The sequence below is a fragment of the Chiloscyllium plagiosum genome, unplaced genomic scaffold, assembly GCF_037043375.1.
Source record: "Chiloscyllium plagiosum isolate Xiang-an unplaced genomic scaffold, Cpla_swu_hap1 HiC_scaffold_24, whole genome shotgun sequence".
In the NCBI taxonomy this organism is placed as follows: domain Eukaryota; kingdom Metazoa; phylum Chordata; class Chondrichthyes; order Orectolobiformes; family Hemiscylliidae; genus Chiloscyllium; species Chiloscyllium plagiosum.
In genome coordinates, this window is record NW_028270162.1 from 48,862,003 (window position 1) to 48,883,302 (window position 21,300).

A 21,300-nucleotide genomic window follows, 5' to 3' on the forward strand; every position below is an offset into this window, starting at 1 on the left:
TTTTAGAGATTTATCGATTTCCCTCATGGATATTAATATTGAATTTGCTTCCATGCCCTTTCAGGCAGTGCATTCAAGTTCAAAACAACTGTATGTAAAGTCTTTTATTTTCTCCCCATCTCTGTTGCCTCTAATTGGCTTACTTACATCATTTTCTCAAATTTATTAACAAACTGTTTCAAAATGACATTTAGTCCTTACTAAATGTTCATAATTTTGAATGTTTCTACTAAATTTCACCTTGGCCTTCTATGTTCTGAAGAGATCTATACAATTCTTCTGCTCTCTACAAGTAACTTGATGTCCTTCACCATGGTAATAAAGCCTCTCAAGGCTTTAATACTCTTCCTAATGTAGTGAATAGAATTGGCCACAATACACCAGCTGAGGTCTAACTACCATGCAGAGTATAACTTACTTGTTTTTGTGTATTATATCTCGAGTTATGAAGCTAAGAATCTCAAGACTTTTTAAGAAGCCTCTCGACTTGCCCTGCCACACTCAAAGAATTGGGAACACATGGTTACAAATCCTGCATCCCCTATAGAAGTACACAGTTTCTCATTCTCCTCACTCTCCCTTCAAGAGTGAATCACTTAACGTCTGTGAAATTTCACCTGTTTATTTTACTATTATGCCTACAGGCTCCTATAGTCAGTCATTCCTTACTTATCGTTACTACATTTTCAGAATTTTGAGTCATCTATAAAGTTTTAGATTAGGTCTTGTACATTCAAGCGTAGGTCACTAAAACTACAGGATTTCAAATAGAGGAGGGATCACAGCACAAATTCTTGAAAAGATCTTGTGGTTTATTTGGTAGTATTCCTATCTCTGAACCAGATGATTCCTGTTTCAAGTCCAAATAGAAGACTTGATCATTAAGGAAGGCACATTCAGGAATCAGATGAATCAGGTTTCTAAATCAACGTGTAAATCATTCTCCTACTCCAGGCCAGAGGCTGTGATGCCAAATCCATGTCCAAAAGTAGTACAAAAAGCAGGCAAAAATATTTTTTATTATTTATATATGAAATAAATTTACTGGAGACATAAATTGACTTTACACATTTAATGTATCAAATTCAGAAACAAAAGCTTTAAACACAAATTTGTACAATTCCACTCAGTTTTTTTTCATTCACTCTTGGGATGTGAGCGCTGCTGACGAGAACTGCATTTATCATCCATCCGTAATTACCCTGGAGTCACAATATAGAAAATTTTATTTTACAGGGAATGCAATGAAAAGATGTTAAGTCATAACAATCATTCTCTGCTGTGACACATTTGGTTCTGAAGACAAAATCTGCATCAGATAGATCAACTTCTTCACCAAAACATGTACTCATTGGCCATACTGTTGCACACATCACCTTCTGTGCCAATGTGCATTGATTAACCTGCATCTCTTGAATAATTCAACAATAATCTCCATTCATCCCACGGCTATATGCTTGCACAGCATTCGTAACATTGGAGCTTCATCTTTTAGAGAAAGTCTTTTCCTCCAGTTATCGCATCTTTTTTTCTGCAATCATTGAAGCATGCAACATGGAAACAGAACCTTCGGTCCAACCAGTCCATGCCGACCATAATCCCAAACCAAACTAGTCCCACCTGCTTGCTCCTGGCCGTTAAAACTCCAAACCTTTCGTATTCATGTATCTATTCAATTGTCTTTTAAACTTTGTAATTGTATCTACATCCAAGTTCATTCTACATAAGAACCAAGCTCTGTAAAAAAATTGCCTCATTTCTTTTTTAAAATCTCTCTCCTCTTACCTTAAAAATTAGAATCTTGTCTTGAAATTCCTCAATCTAGGGAAAAGTCAACAACCATTAACTCTACCTAAACCTCATTATTTAGAAACTTCTATTAGATCGCCCCTCAACCTCCTGCGCTCCAGTGAAAAAGGTCCCAGCCTTTATAGCTCAAACCTTCCACACCCAGCAACATCCTGGTAAATCTCTTCTGTTCCCTTTCCAGCTTGATAATATCCTTCTCATAACTGGGCGACCAAAACTGGACACAATATTCCAGAAGAGGGCTCACCAATGTCCCATACAACTTCAGCATGGCTTCCCAATTCTTTTAAGATCTTTTCCAAATAGATATCTAATGGTTGAGCAAAGCTGGATAGAGCGCAGGTAATCACTGCATTATCACTGTCCTGAGATCCAACTTTGGCAAAAACATTACTGACAGGATGTGACCTGAAGGTGTTCAAGATGAGAAGAAGTTTTTTCCAATCCTTCTGGTCAGAAGATCCAAACTTTCCTCAGCCATATTCAAGCTACCTTCAACCATCCATTATTTATTACAAACATGGACAACAGCTGTTTGTGGTGTTTCCTTGTCTACAACACCTTTAATGGGTGAAGCATTGCTCCATTTGGAAATATGTGACCTCAGAATGAATCTACACTTTATCTTCATTAAAATTGATTTATCTCCATCTTCGCTCACTGCTTGTTTAGCTGGCATGTCAAAATTCACTGGAATCTCATCTATCTTTCCAATACAGGTCAATCTATCTCCATTATTTTATCAACAACTGATTATAAAACATCAAAATGCAATAAACTGGCCATTAAGTTCTCAGAGAAGATACTGTGAAATCATGGTCCTCTGCTGCAATACAAAGTTGCTTCCCTTCATAAACCTGATATGCAATGCAGAGCTGGCTTTGAAATCTTCAGAATCTCATTTTCTTGCTTGCTTTCTGGTGAATTTTCAGATAAGTCTGCAAGAAACTGAAAATCCATTCTGACAATATTCATTGAAGTATTTTACAATTTCATTTCCCAAATGTAGCCACAAGTTTGGATTACCTCTTTTGTTGGATATCAACACAGACTGCGTAGAGAGTTCCCTCTAATCTATAATATTCATCCCTAATACAGTTCTCGAATTCTCTAGCTGCTACTATTAGCAATTATTCATCTGCTCTACACTCTCAATGATGTCAACCTGAAACTAAGCAAAGTCGACTATTCCTTCTTGATATCAGACCGTCTTATTAGAAAGCTGAATTGGTATAAACGCAATTCACAACAATATTTTTGAAAAATTCATTCAAGAGATGAGGGCATTGCTGGCTAGGCAAGCATTTACTGCCCATCCCAAATTGCCCAGAGTCAATCACATTACCATGGCTCTGGAGTCATATGGAGGCCAGACAAGGTAAGGATGGCAGATTTTCTTCCCGAAATGATATTAGTGAACAAGATGTTTTTTTTCCAACAATCAACAATGGTTTCATGGTCATCATTAGACTCTTCATTACAGATTTATTTTATACAATTCAAATTTCACCATTTGTCGTGGCAAGATTTCAACTGTATCCCAAAACAGTACCTGGGTCACTGAATTAACAGTCGTACAATAACATCACTACGCCATCACCTCCCATTAAGATGGTAGATTTTCAATCAGGTGTCAATAGGGGCAGAAACTAAGGGTTGATCAGCTGCCTTCAATAGTGTGCTGTTCAATGACTCTATAAATAAGACAGTTGCACCAGGGAGGGTTGACTTCAGTGTAGCAGGTAGAGACACCTCTGTTTTTTAGCTCAAGGTCAGGAGTCGATCTTTATTGGAGATCCACCATTGCTCAAACACATATGATGTTAATAAAACATTATTTACTTTAAGAAGTTCGTGGTACTGCTAGGTTTCACTGAAATCATACTTTCCAAGAGTACTGGAATTCTCTCCAAAAGATTCCCCACCACCAGCATCAGCCTGACTTACCCGTTCTTACCACACTTTTTGATCAGGTTTGTAACCAAATCCTCTGGCAGCATCCTCCCATTTGAAGGAAGTTAGAACATTCAACCAGAGGACTTGGAATGAAGTAGAAGAAGGCAACATTGTGAAGGGGAGCAAGGGGTCTACAATGTGGAGAAGGCAGCAGGAGACATTGACAGGTTTAAACATGTCAAAAAAGAAATCAACTAACTGGGAGGCAGGAAAATTTGAAATCTCTGGACATAATTAATTCCTTGCCAATGAATATGGAAACTCATGCTTAAATTGTAGCCACTCAGTAACCACTATATAGGAAAAATACAGTAGATGCTGTTATAATGAACAATTTGTTAAATTTAAATCTGAGATTCAGATCAGAGTTACAGCAAAATTGATAGTAACTGGTAAATACACAAAGCTGAATAATTTTAACAAGTTAAAGGTGTTAGCTATGAATCATTTGTCTGCAGAAGGTGCTTTTCATTCCATTCTTTTTTGGGACAGTGCATTGTTGGCTATGCTAGCATTTCTTCGCAGTTACCCATGAAAATGTGGTAACGAGCTGCCTTCTTTAATTGCTGTAGTCCATTTTGTGAAGGCAGACAGGCCAATGGGAAGGGTGTTTCAGAAGTTTGACACAGTAACACTGTTGGAACCGCATTATATTTCCAAGTCAGATGACAAGTGATTTCTAGTGAAGCTTGCAGGTGGTGTCATTCCCGTATATCTGTTGCCCTTGCCCTTCTCAAAGATAGTGGCGGCAGATTTTGAAGGTGCTGTCAAAGTAGACTGCGTAAATTTCTACAATGCACTCTGTAGATATCCTGTAACTAACAACTAACCAACCTTTATTTAACAAAATTACTTTTTGGCTAGTTTAAAATCATTGAAGTAGTAAATTTTGGTTATGATTATTTAGCTAGCAATGGGCAATAAATGCTGGGCCAGCCAGCAATGCCACACATCCCATGCATGAATGCAAAACAAAAATCCTTAAACCATCTGGTGTAAGCATGTCCATAATATTGTTAGCATGGCAGTGGAAGACGAAGAATGCAAGAGGGCATGCTAGGAGCAGTACCAGGCATACAAAAAAAAATGAGGGGTCAACCTGGTGAAGCTACAAAACAGGGTTACTTGCATGCCAGATATCAAATGCAGCAAGTGATAGATAGTGATAAACGATTCCACAACCAACAGATCAGATCAAAGCTCTGAAGTGCTGCCTATCGAGTTGTGAATAATGATGGACAATTAAACAACTCACTGGAGGAGGTAGCTCATTAATATCCTCATCCTTAATAATGGGGGAGCCCAGTACATCAGTGTGATAAGACTAAAGCAATCACAACAGTCTTCAGCCAGAAGTGCCATGATCCCATCTCTGCCTCCTCCAAATGTCCGCAGTATCACATGTGCCAGTCTTCAGCCAATTTGATTCACTCCACATCATATCAAGAAACAATTGAAGGCATTGAATGCTGCAAAGACTATGGCCCCTGACAGCATCCCAACAATAGTACTGAAGCTGTGTCTTCCAGAATTTGCAGCACTCCTAGCTAATTGCCCCAGTACAGCTATAACAATGGCATCTAGCCAACAGAATGGACAATTGTACATATCCAACCTGGATAATTTCTGCCTCATCAGTCTACTCTCGATCATGTGACGGAGGGGTCATCATTAGTGCTATCGAGCAGCACCTGCTCAGCGATGCCTAGTTTTGGGTCGTCAGATCCACTCAGCTCCTGACATAATGATGGTCTTATGGTCAAAGTGGACAAATTGCTTAATTCCAGAGGCGAGAGGAAGTGACAGCCCTTGACATCAAGGTTGCATTTGACCAAGTTTGGCATCAAGGATCCTGGCATAACTGGAGTCAATGGGAATTGGAGGAAAGCTCACCACTGGTTAGAGTCATACATGGCACAAAACGAAGATGGTTATGGTTATTGGAGGTCAGTCATCTCAGCTCCAGTCTAGTGCTACATGAACTTCTTATGGTAGACTCTTGGACCTAACCATCTCCAGCTTTTGCATCAATTATTTTCCTTTTATCATAAGGTCAGAAGTGGGGATGTTTGTCGATGATTACACAAATATTCAGCACCATTCATGACTCCTCAGATGTTACATAGAACATAGAACAATACAGCACAGAACAGGCCCTTCGGCCCACAATGTTATGCCGAACATTTGTCCTAGCTTAAGCACCTATCCATGTACCTATCCAATTGCCGCTTAAAGGTCACCAATGATTCTGGCTCTGCCACTCCCACAGGCAGCACATTCCATGGCCCCACCACTCTCTGGGTAAAAAACCTATCCCTGACATCCCCCCTATACTTTCTACCCTTCACCTTAAATTTATATCCCATTGTAACACTCTGTTGTACCCAGGGAAAAAGTCTCTGACTGTCTACTCTATCTATTCCTCTGATCATCTTTTAAACCTCAATCAAGTCACCCTTCATTCTTCGCCGTTCCAATGAGAAAAGGCATAGCACTCTCAGCCTATCCTCGTACGACCTATTCTCCATTCCAGGCAACATCCTGGTAAATCTCCTCTGCACCCTCTCCAAAGCTTCCACATCTTTCCTAAAGTGAGGCGACCAGAACTTCACACAGTACTCCAAATGTGGCCTTACCAAGGTCCTGTACAGCTGCAACATCACCTCACGACTCTTGAATTCAATCCCTCTGCTAATGAATGCTAATGCACCATAGGCCTTCTTACAAGCTCTATCCACCTGAGTGGCAACTTTCAAAGACCTATGAACATAGACCCCAAGATCCCTCTGCTCCTCCACCTCACTAGGAACCCTACCATTAACCCTGTATTCCGCATTCTTATTTGTCCTTCCAAAATGGACAACCTCACACTTGACAGGGTTGAACTCCATCTGCCACTCCTCAGCCCAGCTCTGCATCATATCTAAGTCCCTTTGCAGCCGACAACAGCCCTCCTCACTACTCACAACTCCACCAATCTTCGTATCATCTGCAAATTTACTGACCCACCCTTCGACTCCCTCATCCAAGTCATTAATAAAAATTACAAACAGCAGAGGACCCAGAACTGATCCCTGCGGAACTCCACTTGTAACTGGGCTCCAGGTTGAATATTTACCATCTACCACCACTCTCTGACTTTGACCGGTTAGCCAGTTCTCTATCCAACTGGCCAAATTTCCCACTATCCCATGCCTCCTGACTTTCCGCATAAACATACCATGGGGAACCTTATCAAATGCCTTACTAAAATCCATGTACACTACATCCACTGCTCTACCCTCATCCACCTCCTCAAAGAATTCAATAAGACTTGTAAGGCCATGAATTCAATAAGACTTGAAACAGTCCATGCCCAAATGCAGCCAGACTTGGACAATATCTAGGCTTGGACTGAAAAATTGCAGGTAGCATTCATGCCACACAAATTACAGATGATGGCATCTCCAAAAAACAAAGTATCTGACCATCGTCCCTTGACATTTGCCCTGACAATAGTGTTACGATCTCTGAACCAACCACTATCAACATCCTGCTGTTAAAATGGACCAGAAACTGAACTGGACTAGCCAGAGATGCACTGTGGTCACAAGAGCAGATCAGAGACTAGGAAATCTGTAGCGAGTAACTCACCTCCTGTCCATCATCTACAAGGCACAAGTCAGGAATGTGATGGAATACTCCCTACATGCAGCTCCAGTAACACTCATGAAGCTTGACACCATTCAGTGCAAATCAGCTGTTTGATTGGCACCATACCACAAACATTCACTCCCGCTCAATAGTAGAGGTGTGTACCATCAACAAGATGCACCACAGAAATTCATGAAGGATCCTCAGACAGCACTGTCAAAACACACGATCACTTCCATCTCAAAGGACAAGGCCAGCAGATACATGGGAACACCATTACCATCAAGTTCCCCAACAAATCACTCACCATCTTGACTTGGAAACATTCACCATTCCTTCAGTGTCGCTGAGTCAAAATCTTGGAATGCACTCCCTAACAGCATTGTGGATGTACCAACACAAAATGGACTGCAAGAAAGTAGCTCACCTTCTCAAGGGCAACTAGAATGGGCAACAAATGCTGGCAAATCCATGATATCCATATATTATGAATGAATAAAACATATTTAAAAAATTTACAAGTCTAGATGATGTGTAGCTTGGATGGAAGCCCACTATTTCCAGGCATCTTCTAGATGACAGGGATTGTGCAGTTGGAAGATGTTGTCAAAGAAACCTTGATGGGTTGTTGCAATGTATTTGGTACATGCTGTACACTGCTTGCACTAAGAGTTAGTGGTAGAAGGGCTGAATATTTAAGGTGGTGAACAGGAGTCAGATTATCATGCTGAAAGATGTTGAGTGACATTGTTAGAGCTGTATATCCTGGCACGGGGAGAATATTTCATATATCCAACTTGTGCCTTATTAAAGGAAACTGACCTTGGGGAATCAAGTGATCAATTACTCACCGTAGAAGTCCCAGCATTCATATGGCTGACTCAGTTAAGCTTATGGTTTAATGGCAAGCCTGCCCCAAATGTTGACATTGAGGTATTCAATGATAGCAACATCATTTGTTGTAGTCTGAGGGTATGAGGAAAAACCCCAAAGAAAACTACTCTCTTCCACATTTTGAGATCTAAATGCAGTTTCTTACTGGACTCAAAATGGCTGAGGATGATTATGTTTCCAGGAACGTCTGAATCCCCTGCAACGCATCGACATTCCAGCTAAAGGTGACACACAGGAGCTGGAGATGAACCATCGGCTTCCAACCAGATCTGACCAAAGGAAATCATCAAGTTCGATTTTTTAAAATAAGCAGTAATGCATTAATAGTTACTTAGTCACCTCATCATGGAAACTCTAACAAGAGAGGTAAGGCTATGGCTATTTACACCTAAATTTTCCCATTAAGATGGGTCTTGATACCAGAAGTGCCTGTCTTTGGCACATGACTGAGCCCTGAGTTTGATGAATTGCTTAAGTACATAATTTTTGAATTCTAAGTCAATTGCTGTTTAACTTCCAGAGAGAGAGCAGGATGCCAGGTTGAGATGGCAACCTGCATCAGATCCTCCATTTGTCTCCAAATTACTAGCTGGAAAGAAGCCCACAATGTATCTGCAAGGAGAAAAACAACTGGTCCCAGCTCACCAAACTATTATTGGACCTCCAGGATGTTGTAACTGATTGAAACTATTTTGATTTGGAAAATAGAGTGACTATTGTGAATGTTCAAATGCTTACAGGAAATGTCTGCAGGTGTGCCACTCCTGACATCAACATACGTGCAGGTGTGCCAAGAGACGGAGGGCATATCTACCTTCTCAGATATCACCGTCCAGCCCTCCTTAGCCAACACTACCTCACTGCACGGCCTTCTCCAGCCACCCAGCCCGAGCCTTCCCAAATCAGGAGGTGCCATGTCAACAGCGGCTACTGCTGTGCCTGCCCCCTTCCACTGCTGAATTCAGTCACTCACCCTCACTGCAGAATCAGAGTGTTTCAGGTCCCAGTCCCGAATTCCATTCTTCACATTTCCATGAGCAGCATTTCCTTCCATTGCTTTCGTGATGTCACTTAGTGACAGAGGCAAGATCCCTCTTGTGTCACGTAAAGGTGATGTTTGCCCCAGACACCCATTTTATCATAGAATCCCTACAGTGTGGAAATAGGCCATTTGGCTCAACAAGTCCACATCAACCCGCCAAAGAATATCCCACTGAGAATTCACCTACCCTATTACTTTAATTTCCTCTGACTAATGCACCTAACCTATACACTATGGGCAATTTAGCATGGCCAATTCACCTAATCTGCACATCTTTGGATTGTGGGAGGAAACCAGAGCACCCGGAGGAAACCAGAGCACCCAGAGGAAACCCACGCAGACACGGGGAGAATGTGCAAACTCCACACAGACAGCCACCTGAGGCTGGAATTGAACTTAGATTCCTGTCGCTGTGAGGCAGCAGTGCTGAGCACTGACCCACCAGGCCGCCCATATATTTATCATTTCTGGATTTACCAAAACTTGGAATCTATCTCCTCTCCTATCTTGACTTTCTTAATTTCCGGAATGTGGTTATGCGCATAAATAGAGTAAGAAAGCAGTTCCCCTACTATTTGCATGTTTTGCTACTAAATCCCATCATTGATTGCATCCTAACGATTTTTGCCATGAGTTGATTTCAAAAATTGGAATTCAAAAACCAGGGTTTGAGGAAATTTACCTCAAAAAAGGAGAAGAGTAAAAAGGAAAAAGAGTAAATCAAACAACACTTTGTTATCATGAGCTTAAGAGGAGAAAAATGACGGGACAGAATACAGGAATACGGGTGGACGAGTTGCGTGACTGGTCAAAGAGGATATCACAGATGTGCTGGAGGTCACTATGGAGGACTCAAGCAGTGAGGCAATATGGGCAGAGCTCAGAAGTAGGAAGGTTGCACTAATAATATTGGGATGTACTACAGGCCTCCCAACAGCGAGCATGAGATAGAGGTACAAATATGCAAACAGATTATGGAAAGATATGGGAGCAACAGGTGGTTTGTGATAGGAGATTTTAATTTTCTCAACATTGATTGGGATTCACTCAGTATTCGAGGTCCAAATGGAGCAGAATTTGTAAGGAGCATCCAGGAGTATTTTTTAGAGCAGTAGGTAAATAGTCCAACTCAGGAAGGGGCCATACTGGACCTGGTGTTGTGGAATGAGCCCGGCCAGATGGTTGAAGTTTCAGTAGGAATTTACTTTGGGAATAGTAATCACAATTCCATAAGTTTTAGAATACTCATGGACAAAGACAAGAACAGTTCTAAAGGAAGTGTGCTAAATTGGGGGAAGGTCAACTATAGCAAATTTCGGCAGGAGCTGGGAAATGTGGATTGGGAACAGTTGTTTGAAGGTAAATCCACATTTGAAACGAGGGAGGCTTTTAAAGGGAGGTTGATTAGAGTGCAGGATAGATATGTCTCTGTGAAAATGAGGGATAGAAATGGCAAAATTAGGGAACCATGGATGATAGGTGTAATTGAGAGACTGAATAAAAGAAAAAAAGGAAGCATACATAAGGTCTAGGCGACTGAAAGCAAATGAAGCTTTAGAAGAATATTGGCAAAGTAGGACCAATCTGAAATGAGGAATTAAGAGGGGTAAAAGGAGTCATGAAATATCTTTAGCAAACTGAGTTAAGGAAAATCCCAAACAGTGTAACTACAGAAAGGGTTGGCCCACTCAAGAACAAAAGAGGAAAGTTATGCATGGAGTCAGAGACAATGGGTGAGATTCTTAATGAGTACTTTGTATCAGTATTCACTGAGAAGAGGGACATTGAGGATGTTGAGGGTAGAGATAGATGTTTGATTACTCTAGGTCAAATCGGTATAAGGAGGGAGGAAGTGTTGGGTATTCTAAAAGGCATTAAGGCGGAGAAGTCCCCAGGTCTAGATGGGATCTATCCCAGGTTACTGAGGGAAGCAACAGAGGAAATAGCTGGAGCCTTAACTGATATGTTTGCAGGATCCTTGAACATGGATGAGGTCCAGGAGTACTAGAGAATTGCTAATGTTGTCCCCTTGTTTAAGGAGGGTAGCAGGGATGATCCAGGTAATTATAGACCAATGAACCTGATGTTAATGGTAGGGAAGCTGCAAGGGAAGATACTGAGGGATAAGTTCTATTTATATTTGGAGTAAAATGGCCTTATCAGTGATAGGCAACATAGTTTTGTTCCGGGAAGATCATGTTTTACCAACTTAATAGAATTCTTTGAGGAAGTGACAAAGTTGATTGATGAGGGAAGGGTTGTAGATGTCAGTTACATGGACTTCAGTAAGGTTTTTGATAAGGTTACCCATGTTAGTCTGTTGGAGAAAGTGAAGTCGCATGGGGTCCAGGATGTATGAGCTAGATGGATAGAGAACTGGCTGTGCAACAGGTGACTGAGAGTAGTAGTGGAAGGGAGTTTCTCAAAATGGAGAACTGTGACCAGTGGTGATCCACAGTTATCTGTGCTGGGACCATTGTTGTTTGTGATACACATAAATGATCTGGAAGAAAGTATAGGTGGTGTGATTAGCACGTTTGCAGATGACACTAAGATAGGTGGAGAATCAGATAGTGAAGGTCATTAGTCTTCTGAATGGACCTCTCAAATTTCAAATTTAATATTGACCTCACTCTTTGTGCACCTTCTCTGCATTCATAACTTTATATTCCTTGCTCTGTTCTATTGCCCTTTTGCACTTTGTATGCTATGATCTGTCTGCACGGCACACAAAACAAAACATTTCACTGCACCTAAGTACACATGACAATATTAAATCAAATCAAAGTCCAATCGTCTCATTACAGATAGTCATTGCCTTATGCCCCACTCAACAGTTACAGTGTGAATATTGCCTGTGTTATGCTGCATTGAAGCACAGAGCCCCTGTACTTTGACCACTTTCGTTGGACATGACTGAAACAACCATAAATGTAAGCATCGCCCAAGCTACTTAGAATATAGAAATTTGAATGCGAGAAAATATCATTGCATTCATATTTTTTACATAAATGTTTACATCTGGCACTGTCAAATGAGCTCATCAAGACATCTGGGCATAAGGCAGCATAAAGAGAGAGAGGTTTCTGTTCAAGTGCAATCCCAGAAAGTTCCTTCTGCTTTTACAAAACAGTTTCAAATAACTTTCCCACCCATCCCCCAACTCCTTTTCCAGCCCCACCTCCTCCCTTCCATCCCTCCGTCCGACCCATCCTTCCAGCTACCAACCAGATTCATTCCTCCTATCAATCTACCCAGGTAGTATTTACCACCTGTATTCACCTCATTATTCCGCCTCTGTCTCCACCCATAAACCTCAGCACCCCACCCCCCTTTGTCTGCAATTCCCCATTCCCGAATGACTCCCCATTCCTGAAGAAGGGTTGTACCCGAAATGTCAGACTTCTCCACCTCCAGATGCTGCCTGACTTCCTGTACTCTTCCAGCCTCCTGCTTTGCAGAACATATACAGAGGAACCTAGATTATCTGAATACCAATTATCCAAAAATTGGATTATCCGAAGGAGATCTCGAGGTCCCGATAGAAACATTACATCAAAGATGTGTTTCCAACAGTGATTGCATCTTTTGTTTACAATGATTAAAGAGGCACTGTCTCCAAATGACTGACCTCCTGCCCTCTCTCTCTCTCTCTCTCCCCACACTTTCCCTGGAGTTCTACAGAGGGATGTACCCTAATTCCCCCCTCCTCCCTTCCCCAGGTAATCTGACTAATATGGGCCTGTACAGGGCAGAGGTGGAACCTATCAAAAAGTTGCAGTAAAAAGTTGTGTGCGTGTGGCTGTGGCTGCATGTGTGTATGTGCGCGCTATTTGGAGATTTACCCCACAAAGGCAGCAGTCTTATTGTTGGAGTCCAGTCCAACTGCCCTGGAGAGGGGGCAGGGGCAGTGTTGGATGGAGATTGGGGGGGGGGGGGCAGGCGGGGGCAGTGTTGGGGGACAGGGGGAGGTGTTGGACGGGCTTGGGGGCAGGAGGGGGTGGGGTTGGCCAGGGGTGTTGGGGGGGGCGGTGTTGGATGATTTGGGGGCTGGGGGGCATTGTTGGGAGGCGGGGGACGTGTGGATGGTTGGAGGTGGGAGGGGTGGGGTCTCACGCACTGTGCTGCCTCGTCTCCTGAATAGGGAGCAGAATTTAAAAACTCCGAGCCCCAGAGGAAAGGCATTTAATCAATTAACCAAATAATCAATTATACGAACAAAATAGTGCCCGCCCATCTCGATTGGATAATCGAGGTTCCCTGCATAACTAACTGCAAGATCATGTTCAAAAGATCTAAGCAATGTCCAATAATGTGGTACAAGAATATAGCAAGTTTCAAATAGGGGGGAGGAAGATAAAAATAAAAACATGCAATAATATTCATCTGTGAAAATGATCAGTTGGGAAAATCTGGAACCTTTTTCTGAGTGACCTATAGATAAACACATTAAAAGAAGATGTGATTTGTTGCACATGTACCTTATGACATGTATCCTGGGTCTCCTGCAGTTCTTTGTTTTTTAACATCAGCTTTTTTTCCAGCGAGTTAGTCTTGGCTGGTGAGTCCATCAGCGACGTCACTGACCTGGAAACAAGAACAGGATTGCTTTCAGAGTTAGTTTCGATGGCAGTCCATCATTGAGGGCAACCGCGAATACAAACTGGCAGAACCTGTTTTATTGGTGATATGTAAACTCAGTTAAAATTGAGGTTGGGGAGGCAGTGTCATAGTAGTAATGTCATCGGAGTAGTAATCCAGAGACCCAAGCTAATTCCAATGTGTTCAAGTACTACCATCGCAGAAGGTGAAATTTTAATTTAATAAAAAATTGGAATTAAAAAAAAGCCTAATGATGACCTTGTGAATATTGTCAATTGCAAAACTCATCTCGTTGACTGAAGCAAGCTGGAAGAACAGCACCTCATGTTTCATTTGGGAACTCTACAGCTTTCTGGGCTCAATGTCAAGTTCAATGACTTTAGGTCTTGAGGCACTGTCTCATATTCTTACACTAACCCCTATACACTAGGCCATGATATCACATGTGCTTTTCCTGCACCACTAATCTATACTCTGGTTTCCAGCATCTGCAGTCCTTATTTTTACCATGTTATCACATGGTGTACTATTACACACTACCCGTTGTTAGCCACTATTAGTTCCGATTATCAGCCCTTCATTCTCTTAAGTTGACAGCTATCCAACCCTTTGTCTATCCAACTGTTCTCTCTTTGGGCTCTATCTCCACCTATTGGTTACTCCGTCCCTCCCCTGCCCAACTCGATCTTCTGCATAAAAAACAACTTTCTCCTAGCTACTAACACTTCTGAAGAAAGTTCACAGGATCTGAAACATTAACTTTGATTTCTGTCCATAGATGTTGCTAGACCTACTGGGACTTTCTGGGTTTTGTTTCCGATTTCCAGCATCTGCAGTTCTTTCAGTTTTTGGTTCACTGGTGCTCTTAAAGGAAGGATATCTGCTGACCTTATCTGGTCTTGTCCACATGTGACTCCAGATCCACAATATGGTTGACTTTGAACTGTCCTCTGCAATAACAAGGCAAGCCACTCAGTTCAAGGGCAATTAGGGATGGGAATTAAATGCTGACCCAGCAATAGCCACATCACAAACAAATCTGAGAGATGCCAAAAGAAAGTTGCTATCTACACATATGATCAGAGACTAAACCATGATCCCAACCCAGCACACTTGAGAGCCAATCTTGATAAGATCTGGAAACATCTGAAGGAAGAAAATTCAAAATCAGAAGCAACCTATTAAGCAAGCTTGCTGGATTCACATGGGATGCTGCTATCAAGCCCAAGTCCCATCATACTCAATAGTCAGTACTGTGCACCTGTTTGGTAAAGGTCAATAAGATGCCATTCAATTGAACGTAACAGTGTGCATTATAACTGGAACCTCCACTCAACACTCCTCCCATGGCTTCCTGTCCTTGCAAACATCACTTCCCTTCACATCTACCAGCTGACAAAAGCCAGTTTAAGCTATGCATGCTATACCTCATTTATCACTCCATGATGACTTGGTCCATTCACCAACTTCCCATCTTATATCTCAACACCCCATATGGTTAATCTTTCTGAGCAAGATACAATAGCAGACACCATTTGACTCAAGGAATGGAAAACAAAGTTACTAACAAATTTCTTGTGACAAATTCCATGCGTCAAATGACAGACGTTCGTCTCTAAGGGTGAAAGTTGTCCTTGCAAAACAGGTTCAGGACAAGTGAGGTACAGCCAATCTCCATCATTGAGACCATCACTACAAGCCCCTTATGGACTTGCAGAGAGACACAAACAATGTTGCATATTACCATGGAGTGTCCTTCTACAAATAGGTTGCAAACTAATCATCTTAATCTCTACAAATAAGAAGTGTTTTGTTTAGCTTCTGGAATGGGACAGTGGCTCAGTGGTTAGCACTGCTGCCTCACAGCATTCCAGTTCGATTCCACCCTCAGGCAACTGTACGTTCACCAGTGTCTGAGTGGGTTTCCTCTGGGTGCTCCACTTTATTCCTACAGTCCAATAATGTGCAGGTTAGGTGGATTGGCCATGCTAAATTGCCCTACTAAGTGTGAAATACAAGGTACGGGGCTAGGGTATGGGGGCAGGTCTGGTTGGGATGCTCTTCGGATGTTTAATGTGGACTCAATAGGTTAAATGGCCTGCTTCCATACTATAGGGATTCTATTCTATGATTTGCATTCTTGAAAAAAAAACATAAGTTCAAAGAAAAAGAATAAACTATGCAGCTATGGATTGGAGTGAGGTAGATCAGTCTGGGATTAGTAAACCAGTTACACTTTTGTTGACAATTTGGCAACTTCCATGTCCATTTTCCTACTAATTTTAGTCCATAGGTTAGCTGGTTCATTGAATTTTATTTCAAAAATTTTGGAGTAGTGGATCTTAAATTTATCTAGGTACCTCGTATAGTATGATCATTAACTGTAGTAATGCATCCATTGTACCTATTGCAGTTTCTACAAAACTTTCTCAGAAGCCTGTGACTTCATTTGGCAAGGGCCTTTCCAAAACTCTGGAGTGATAAAGAACAACTTGAATTTTATTATGTGCATATTGCAACAGGAAGTGAAACATATGCAATGACTGCCAAACAATGGAATAATCCATTGGCAACAAATACATTGCTTCAATTTGAGCCAAGTTTAATTAGCTTAAAATGGGATGTCTCATTCATTGCAACAAAATAAATCTCCACAACTAAAAGGTTACTGCTATGAACAAGTTAATATGCATTGCCAGTAGCTCAAAGTTTATAGATGGTATAAGTCTTAGCGATGTGTACTAAACAATGAGGAAGATATTTGTTTCACTGAATGGAATTATACCTCGGACAAAACAAAGATCGCAATGGGTATTCAAGCCAGCCACTTGGCTCCAGGGCACTGGCATTTTTATTTTTATTCATTCATAGGATGTGTGCACTGAGAACTGGGCCAGTATTTATTACCCATCCGTAATTCCTCCTTGAACTGAGTGAGGATATGCCACACCATCTTGGCTTGGAACTATATAATCATTTCTTCAAAATCACTGGGTCAAAATCCTTGACTACCCTTTCTAACACAGTGGGTGCACATACACTAGATGGACTGCTGCAGTTGAAGATGGTGGCTGACCACCACCTTTGAGGGCAAGTAGAAATGGACAACGACTGATGAGGCAGCAACGTCTTCATCGCTTGAAGGAACATAAATAAACAACTTCAAAAAGGGTACAAACAGACTGTTATCATGGGCAAGTGAACTAAGCAACGCAATTCTTAACAGAAAGTCAAACTAAAGCTGGAAGCATATGGTGTACAAATCTTTGAAGGAAGGACGATAAATTCAGAGCAGCAGTTAAAAGAAACCTTTATTGATGTAGGAATAGCGTATAAAAGAAAGGAAATTATATTAAATCTGTGGGGTAGACCAGTTAGGCTGGAGAGAGGGATGTTGTATTCAGTTCTGGACATCACATTTTAGGAAAGTCTTAGAGAAGATGCAGAAGGCATTTACTGGAATTATGCCAGGGATATAAGATTTCAGTTTTGTTGCAATACAGAAGAAGCTTGGTTGTTCCTCTTAGAACCACTTGAACTAATACCCTACTAGGCTCTAGCATGCTATGCACTCATCCTGATGCTTCTTAAGTGTTACAGAGTATCTGCCTGAACCACACTTTTATGCAGCGTTTTCCATATATCTACCACTCGCTGGGTAAAAACATTCTCTCTCCTTTCTCCTCTAAACCATTTGCTCCTCACCTTAAGCTTATGCTCTCTGGTCTTAGATACATCTGTCACTAGAAGAGAGATTTTCATGATCTACTCTGTCAATAGCTCTCATAATTTTGTGTAGCTCAGTCGTAACCCCCAATAGTTCACACTGGTCCAAGGAAAACAAACCCAGCCTATCCAGTCTCTCCTCATAACTGAGACTTTTCATTCCAGTTGACATCTTGGCGAATCTCTTCTGCACCCTCTCCAGCGCAATCACATCCTTCTGACAGTGTGGTGACCAGAACTGTACACTATATTCTATCTATCTGTGTCCTAACCAATGAAGTATAAAGTTGCAACAAGACTTTCTTGCTCCTATATTCTACACACTGGCTCATGAAGGTAAGTGTTCCGTATGCCTTCTTCACCACCATGTATACCTATGTTGATGAATCTATGGACTTGTACATCAAGGTTCCTTTGTTCTCAGTACTCACTAGGGCCCTACTATTCATTACAATCTTCTCTTATCAGACCTCCCAAAATGCATCAGTTTGCACTTCTCAGAATTAAACTCTATCTGCCATTGCTCTGCCCAATTTATCACTGATCAGTATCAGTCTGTAACCTGAGACCATCCTCCTCTGCACTAACAAGACTACCAATTTTCGTGTCATCTGTAAACTTACTAACTACACATCATGAATGTGAATAACAAACAGTAAGGGTCCCAGCACAGAATCCTGTGGTACACTGCTTGCCACAGACTTCCAATTACAAAAATCAACAATGGATAGAATTGGAGTCTGAGCAGCACAGTATATTTTGAGTTAAGGAAACGCTGCCAGATACAGCCCTCTGTTTGTTGTTCAATGAAAGTATTAAAACCTGTAAGTATCAAAACATGAGAGAAACATCAAGAACCTACAAACTGAAAGTATCCATTTTTCTCTCTCCAGCTCTCTGGGAAAAAGACAGAAAACTAAGAAGATTTTCAAAAATCTAACAAGAAAAAGGTTTACCAGAACAAATATGAAAGTTAAGAATTGTTATTGCCTTACAGATAACGTTTCATCAGCCTCAAAAATAAAGAAAGGAATACTGAGACAATTTAAGCCATACTTGAAATCTTCAGAATTTGTTCAGTCTATCTATATTCTTTTAACATGCATTCTGTGTACAACAATTTATTTTTCATCTGTCTTAATCATGAACGTGCATGTTTATTTGAAGTCTTCAAAGGGGTATAGTACAAGTTGCATATTATGAGATTTGCTTTTTGGTGTTACAATAAATAGATTTACTTCCAGTTATTAATGAAACCTGGTGTGAAATATTTGTGTCTTGATAGTAGTCAGTCAGGCATTTTGGTCATTTTGGTAGTCCAGTTAAAATTTTTTAGATTTTGTGGATAGCTTGGAGAAATGGTCACTACTATTAATACACTCTTCCCAGCTAAGTCAAAACTAAGGAAAAGCAATGGATGCTATAAGATCATAAGGATGTTGGATCATGGCTGATCTTTTTGTGGACTCAGCTCCACTTGCCCACCCACTAACCATCACCCATAATTATTTTATTGCTAAAAAATTTATCTATCTTTGCCTGAAAAACGATTAACTGGACAGGGAATTCCACAGGTTCACAGTTCTTTGGTGGAAGTTCCTCCTCAACTCAGTCCTAAATCAGCTCCCTTTATTTTGAGGATATGTCCCCTAGTTCTAATTTCACTCACCAATGGAAATTGTTCCCTGCTCCTGCTTTATCTATTCTCTTCATAAATTTTATATGTCTCTTTAAGATCACACTTCATTCTTCTAAATTTCAATGAATACAACCCCAGTCTACTCAATTTGTCCTCAAAAGCCAACCCTCTCAATTCCGGAATCAACCTAGGTGAACCTCCTCCAGTGCGTTTATAATTTTTCTCAAGTAAGGAGACCAAAATCGTACACAGACTCCAGGTTTGGCCAGACCAGCAACCTTAGACAGCTGCAGTATAACCTCCTTATTTTTAAACTCCATCCCTCTCACAGGTATGGACAATAGTTAATTTGCCTTCATAACCAATCACATGCCGCACCCACAAGCCAACTTTTTGTGATTCATGCACAACAACACTCAGATTCCTTTACACAGTGGCATGTTGCAATTTTTCACCATTTAGACAGTCGTCCATTTTGTTGCTATTCCTATCAAAATGGACGACCTCACCTTTACCAACATTGTACTCCATCTGCCAGACCATTATCCACTCACTTCACCTACCTATATACCGCTGCAGACTTTCATGTCCTCTGCACTCTTTGCTCTATCACTCATCTCAGTGTCATCAAACTTTGACACACTACACTTGGTTCCCCCTAACTACAAATCATTTACTTGAATTGTAAACAATTGTAGTTTCAAAACTGATCCCTGAGGCATACATCAGCCATTGATCGCCAACGAGAAAAACACCCATTTATTCCCACTCTTTACTTTTCATTAGTTAACCAATCTTCTATCCATGCTAACACATTATCCATAATGCAATGCACCTTTATCTTCTGCAGCAGCCTTTTGAGCAGCACTTTGTCAAATATTTTCTAGAAATCCAGATACACCACATCCATTGGTTCTCCGTTGTCCACCGTGCTCATAACATCCTCAAAGAATTCCAGTAAATTAGTTAACCATGACCAGTTTTTCATGAACCCATGCTGCATCTGCCTGATATAACAATGTTGACACAAATGTCTCACTATTTCTTTGTTGATGACAGATTCAAGCATTTTCCCCACTACAGAAGTTAAACTAACAGTCCTTTAGTTACCTGCTCTTTTGTCTACGTCCTTTTTTAAAACAGTGACGTCAGATTTGCTGTTCTCCGATCTGCCGAAACCACCCCAGAGTCCATTAAATTTTGGCAAACTACCACAAGCTCATTTGCAATCATCTCCCCCTTCCCCAACCATGTCTTTTAGTACTCTGGGATGTATTCCTTCAGGGCCAGGAGACTTGCCTACCTTTAGGCCCACTCGCTTGTCCAACACTTCCCTCTTCAGTGATCAAGATCATTTCTAAGTCCTCACCTGCCAAAGCTTCCTTGTCATTAATTATTGGCATGTTATTTGTGTCTTTCACTGTGAAAACTGACATAAAATACCATTCAATGCCTCAGCCATTTCCTCATTTCCCATTATTAAATTCCCCTTCTCATCCTCTAAAGGATCAATGTTTACCCAACCACTCTTCTTTGTTTTATATATTTGTAGAAACTTTTCCTGCCTGTTTTTTATATTTTGTTTACTCTCATAGTCCGTCTTACAGGTTTTTCATGGTTTTCTGTTGGCCTTCAAAGATTTCCCCTACTTTCCCGCTAACCTTTGCCACTTTGTATGCATTAGCTTTCAATTTGGTACCCTCCTTTATTTCCTTAGTTATCTATGGCTGATTATGCCTTTTCCTGCAGTCCTTCCTTTTCTCTGGGATGTGCTTTTGCTGAACATGGTGAAAAATCACTCCTCCACTGTTCCTCGATTGTCCCATCATATAGTCTTTGCTCCCAGTCTACCTTAGCCAGCTCCTCTCTTAACCCATTGCAGTCACTGATATTGGATTTTACTTTCTCAACCTCGATCATACTATGATCGTGCTTTCCAAGAGGATCCCTCACGCAGAGATCATTAATTATTCTTGCCTCATGATACAAGACCTGATCT

General features: G+C 41.1%; 1 protein-coding gene across 6 annotated transcripts in view; it reads right to left on the reverse strand.

The window, feature by feature from the left end:
* LOC122562422 (citron Rho-interacting kinase) overlaps positions 1-21,300 on the reverse strand; it is a 221,739-nt gene that overhangs the window by 135,315 nt on the left and 65,124 nt on the right. For all 6 annotated transcript variants that reach the window (XM_088000150.1, XM_088000147.1, XM_088000146.1 and 3 more), the window contains exon 11: positions 13,816-13,921. In XM_088000150.1, the coding sequence (XP_087856276.1) occupies positions 13,816-13,921 (106 nt within the window). The remainder of the gene's footprint in view (positions 1-13,815; positions 13,922-21,300) is intronic.